The sequence below is a fragment of the Bombyx mori genome, chromosome 16 (genome assembly GCF_030269925.1).
Source record: "Bombyx mori chromosome 16, ASM3026992v2".
In the NCBI taxonomy this organism is placed as follows: domain Eukaryota; kingdom Metazoa; phylum Arthropoda; class Insecta; order Lepidoptera; family Bombycidae; genus Bombyx; species Bombyx mori.
The window spans coordinates 2114198-2120436 of NC_085122.1; the positions used below are offsets into that span (position 1 = coordinate 2114198).

The 6239-nt window shown below is 35.2% G+C and overlaps 1 protein-coding gene across 7 annotated transcripts in view; it reads right to left on the reverse strand.

Annotated features, from left to right (window-relative positions):
* LOC101743989 (ataxin-2-like protein) overlaps positions 1 to 5865 on the reverse strand; it is a 47229-nt gene extending 41364 nt beyond the window's left edge. For 5 of the 7 annotated variants that reach the window (XM_062672907.1, XM_038016466.2, XM_038016469.2 and 2 more), the window contains exon 1: positions 5267 to 5849. In XM_062672907.1, the coding sequence (XP_062528891.1) occupies positions 5267 to 5304 (38 nt within the window). In that variant the 5' untranslated portion in view covers positions 5305 to 5849. Of the gene's footprint in view, positions 1 to 4885; positions 5143 to 5266 lie in introns of those variants that run through there. The other 2 variants (XM_038016465.2, XM_038016470.2) reach the window with 2 other exon arrangements.
* Positions 5866 to 6239: the final 374 nt, after the last annotated feature.

Here is a 6239-nt window from a genome sequence, read left to right on the forward strand (position 1 = left end):
TACTGGTGGTAGCGCGTCTTGTGGATCCGCACGGGTGTGTACCACCACCTTGCCTAATTCCGCCATGAAGCAGTAATGCGTTTCGGTTTGAAGGTACGGGGCGGCCGTTGTACTGTAAAAATTGAGAGCTTAGAACTCGTGTCTCAAGGTAGGTGGCGGCATTAGCATTGCAGATGTCTGTGGGCTCCGGTAAACACTTAACGCAACGTTTATAACATCCTACCGAATCGCCACATTAAGTTCAAGCATACCAACTGAATTGTACTAGCTAACAAATCGACCGTGTTGCAGATAAGGCTAATACGAAAATCGACATGTACTATAAAGTGGCCAGTCACGCTAAAATCAATTCCCAAAGCTAGCTCTCCAAACAATCGCATAGATTGTTGGCAAGTGTAAATAAGTTATTATTTTTGGGTGCATTATTCAATCTACCATTTAAATTATTTGCGAATAAAATTGCGAAATCTAAGCTTTGTTATTGTTTTAGATGGGTAGAAGAGTTCACGGTCCTCGTGGTGTTCAGCGGTTACCAGAACCCATAGACGTAAAACTAAATGTCGCCACCCACCTTGAGACACGTGTTCTAAGGTCCGTTTTTATAGTATAAACGGTTGCCCCACCTTTCAAACCGAATCGCTCCGAATTATGATAGACACAATCCAGAGTTTCTCGCCGGATCTTCTCAGTGGGTCGCGATTCCGATCCGGCCGTATAGTACTGAATTTAGCGAAGCACTGCTCTTGCTAGGGCTAGTGTTAGCAATACTCTCAGGTTGAGTCTGTGAGCTCACCTACCGGTTCGCGTAAAGTTGGAATAGTCCTTTTTTTCACTACAGAAATAGGCAGGGTGGTCGTAGCTACCTGAGCGAATTTACAAGACGTTCTATTACCAGTAAATTAAAACATTGAACTCACTGCGACAGCTTAAACGTACAAAATAACAAATGCGATGAAACTAATTTCATATCACGCACTTACTCTAACCAGAACCAATACAGAACTGAGTTTTGCTGCAAATAAAGTCTAACAATGGGTTCATCGTCCGTTCTCTTATCATCGTTTAGATATCCAGTCGTAAACTCTCAGAATTACCAAATAAATTTCAACTTTCGCCGCTTGATTTACGAGCTACTGATTTAATATTAACATATCAAATTAGCTTTGTATGTATAATAATTTTGGATGAAAACCGTTAATCCATCGATGACGTATAACGGTCCGTCTCGTCGAAATACTATTAATACCTAGTTCGAATCTTCGTTCAGTAGTCGCCGTATACTATTCTACATCTGATAAGACTTTGATAAGATGTTATGATCTCAATGCGACCACTTAAAAGTATACAAGCTCAACATACATACAACATACACAAGCAATAAAAACAGTCAGTAATAATAAAATACGTTTACGTGAGAAATGAGACTTAAAAGTAGTTTAAAACAAGGTCTACAGCACGTAAAAGCCCTAAACACGTCATTACGGATCCTCCCGATCCATTAACGGTGCTTTTAGGTACCACAAACACCGGCCACCGTCCTCGCCGAACCCATCGCTTGCGACGAAGGGCTCGACGAGCGAATTAACCCACAGACACAGCCCACTGAGTTTCTCGCTGGATCTTCTCAGTAGGTCGCGTTTCTGATCCGATGGCAGATTCTGCGAAGCACTGCTCTTGCTAGGGCCAGTGTTAGCAGCACTCCCGGTTTGAGCCCCGTGAGCTAAATACGTCAAGGAGAAGCTGAAATAGCCTCTCAAGGCTATCAGCATAGGGGGAAAAAAAGGACGTAAAAACCAGAGGTCCTTCTCTGAAGGGTGGAAGAGCAGTCTTACAATCCATTTAAGACTTTGACGTCATGGCTAAATAGAGGTACGTTCACACTGTGGTGTCTATGTGATTGCTTATACCAGGTGGGTCTGTCGGCTGATACAGAGTAAAGATAATAATGAAAATAAAGTACATCTCGGAAAACCGGCTATCGTAACATTACCGTCTGTATGTCAGGTATGACTTACATTAAATATTTTGATTTTGAGCAAGAGATATTTTTTATTGTGGATTAACACGATTTAAAACGGTTATTTCAAATGCAGATTTGAGTCTTGCCTAATTTTATGAAGAAAATTTAAGTTACAGGCTCTTCTGAGTCCAACCTCTATTGACAAAAGCAATCAACACTTGATAATAATCAAACTTTTGGAAGAAGTTTTTAAAAAGAGAAAAAGAGTTCATTTAGATTCCTGCAACATTTTTAGTTAAGAATGACTGAAATGTTTCCTGTTTGGATACATATCGACCTAGCTATGGGAAGGTGTGGGCTGGTGTCGCTCTAGCCACCATTCTGATGCTTTAGTAATTTTGGATAAAACAATTAAATACTCTACGAGTATACAGTATGTATTTAATAATGCATTTCACTTTCTCAAATCACTATTATGGTTATGCACAGGGTGAGATGGTTATGGAAAATTTATTTTGTGTGAAAGTTCTCAATTATTAAAATACATGGTCAATTTACATTTTATAATTATAGGGTTTCCTCTTATGTTTATTTTGGTCATTACTTAATCTTTCAACCTTTGTGGACATCAAAAAGATCAAAATAATGAAAGTAGTGATAATTAATATAGCTTAACCATACTTATAACAACTCCTGAAAACTAAGAAAAAATTCGCAGATTTCAATAATCCAATTTTAGTTTACTAAATGTCCAAGTCACAATAAAGCGAGTTTATAAATCGTTAATTGAATACGGCATTTACAAAAAATTTTAGTTTTATTCATCAACCAACTATATTAGGAAATCTTGATGCTAAAATAACTAGCAATGGTTAAGTGCATGCAACATTAGTATACCCTATAATTATTAAAAACTAACACTAAATCTAGCTCTAAAGGCTTTAACTTTTGTATATTTTTATTGCTACATATTAGTATTAGCTTTATATAATTTTCTTGCAAATAACAAAGTTATATCTATATACAATAACTAGTTGGTGCCTTTTTTTGTGCCTGCTGCTTGGAATTGTGTCACAAAACTTGGGACTGAAAAATGGAATTGATACTATTGTCCTGCTCCAGATAAAAATATGTGTAACAAATATAAATTGATTTCTGAAATTAAGCATATCTAATTGCAATAATCTGTTCACAAGCACTTAGCTTAGCTTCAGTGTGTTTCTAGAGAAACTTCGTATCAAAACATAGCTGCTGCTTTCGATAAAATTTATTATTCCTCAGTTATACAATTCATTGATACCAGGTTACTTGATTGGATTTTGAGATACTTTTATTTATATTCATCTGTTAACCATCCAACAGGGAATGATAGACAATGACATGATTTAACTATACTGAGACCTTAGAACTCATATCAGATGGTGGGTTGCGGCATTTACCATGTCTATGGGCTCCAGTAACCACTTAACACCAGGTGGGCTGTGAGCTTGTCCATCTGTATATGCAAAAAATAAAAACTTAATTTGTTTTATACGATTATTCCTTCATGCTCAAAAGGTGATGATTACCACATATTTTGGTGAGTTAGTCGCTGTTGAGTGCAAAGGGTGAAATAATTTGCATTGCATAAAAAATTTGCTAATCCACATAATCAAAACATACTGTAATTTAAAGAAACTACTAGTACTGAGATACTAAGGTTAGCGTGGGGAACAATTGTAGTGGCAAGCTAAGATCATTATTGATTAGTGTGCTTAGTGAGAGTTTTTTTAGCTTCTCGATTGCATAAAAGTTATCTCAAATTTGTATGGTGCTGATAGTGCTGCTAGCGGCAAAAATGGAGCCACTAAGCACATGGGAGATATAAGTGCTTTTTTTTAGTCATTGGATTTAAATGCTGTCTAAATTATTTAGATACTGTTAGTCAAAGTTTATAATTCTACAATAATTGAAAAAAAAAACTATTTTAGTTGAGATTTGTTGAAGATATTCTCAAAAATAAACAAAAGGACATTGATGACTAATAAGGAAGAAAAAATCTGTTAGTTAGACCACTCATTTTAAGGCTTTTTCTTGATAATTTCATGTATATTCATTGTTGCTCTTATCAGTTGAAGGCATTGAACCCAACTTTTTTTTTCTTCTTTTTTTACCCTTATTGGTTTTAAAGTAACTGTTGTCAATGTAAATACAGCGTCAAATATGAGAACTGATGGCCCATTTTGGTTATGACTATACCAAACACTGAATACTGTTTTGTACAGTTTTCAACACAATATTTATAAAAAATTAGCACATATAACTGTACTACTGCTCAACTACAGCAATATACAAAATATTACCTTTTCCACTTCTTAATGTCACAACTGCAAACTGATAAATTCACACTTTAAAATAACTAAATATAATCAAGATCATTATTGAATAATTCGTTTCTAGATACTAACAATGTCACCAAACATCTTTACATAAACGGCAATTAAGATCATTTAGCCTAATGATGTAGGTCGAAGTATCCATTTGTTTTCAATGAATAAAATATGCGACATTTAAAAACAATTATTTGTATTACAATTTGAGTGTTCAAAGCATTTTAAATCTATCAGTATTTAATAACTCTGTATCTACAAATTAAACTCACATTTAATTAAAGGTTTAATGAAATTTTATGAAACACTAAAAGATAAAGATGGCTAAATTGAACATGCATGGTATTTTATGGAATTTACAAATTTAAGTCTATACCTAATGTTACAAAGAAGCTCTAACAATGTGTTTAATTTTGTATTTGTTAATTGACATGTGTAATTAAATTCTGATGTCCAGAAAGAAAAGTAGTACCCAGATTAAGAACATTGGAGTCATGCCAACCATTAACTTCATGCAACTATTAGCTTTGTAGTGAAAGTGACCATTCTATATTACCTTTACTTCCTATTGCACATTAAATGATTACACATCGTTCAGAATACAATTTGAAATTATTTAATAATTTTAATTTTTATTTGTTGCACTGAACTAATGATGTACTTGCTCGACCAGCTGATCAAGTGGCTATATTAATCGACACGAGTACGTAACAAAAGTAGGGCAAACATCTAGACTAGACTAGCGCACCGCGCCGTCACCGCACGCGTCTTGACACTCGCAACACATCATGAAGCTCAATCATACTGTTTACATAGAAGAGATGTACAACGCTTACAGTTACTCCGAAGCCACTGTCAACGTGACAGAAAATTTGCAACGCACGACAATCAGGCCGGATAACAAAGAAATGTCATGCCTCTAGTGGATGATCATTACCTCGGTGGTCCTTGGCGACTCTTCCGTTTATTATTCATGTCCCCTCTAGAGGACACGAATAGAGAGAATCCAGGGTTCCGGCTGCACGTGGAGCCGGAATTTGGCCGCTTATCACTTCTTTCTTGTACAACACAATTGTTTCAACTTTCGCGGATGCACTTAAATTGACTTAAATGCAATTTGGTATTAGGAGTTAGCACTTAAAATGCGACAATTGGCATGTATTAATTTCACTAATTGTGTAAAATATGCCAATAAATGTAATTTAAAATATATTTTGGTATAAAATCGCAATCCGACTAAGTATAAGGATTTAATTCCCAAAAATACACGGGTTGGCAGATTTCTCGTGCCTGCAATCAGCGCAGGAATACAACATGGCGTTGTGACGTATTCAATCAGCGAATTGCAAATTTGCAAATACGCTTTTATTTCACTTTTAATTACGATAAATAAATAAATAAATATCGTTACTTATTTTTTAAAGTGTTAAATGAAACCGTAACTGAGACGTTCCATAGGAATAATAAATAAGGTCAACGTTTGACCGACTTCCTACTTTAGAACTTTCAATATGGCGGACATATTTTCTATTCAGTGTTACCAATGTCGAATACATGCTTTTGGTTTTTATTTTATGGTTTTTAAAAATATTAATTTTTGTTTATGGTTAGCACAGACCTTTTAATTAATTTATTGGATTACTCAAACTTTCTAATATTACTCAAATGTTATGATATGGTGAGAGAAAAAGGTCATGCTAAGTCAGAAAGGAAAGTACGACATTACTAGGTATTTCACAAAAATTGTAGTACTAGTTTAAAATAGATTTTGAGTGTAAATGCTTTTTTTTTTTCCGGGCCGGGGGCCGAATCTCCTACGAGGTCCCCGCGCCTAGGGTCAAATCAAAACGTACTAGAAGTGTAGCAATTACATTTGACAAGCACATAAAAAAACATAAAATTTTGGTTTT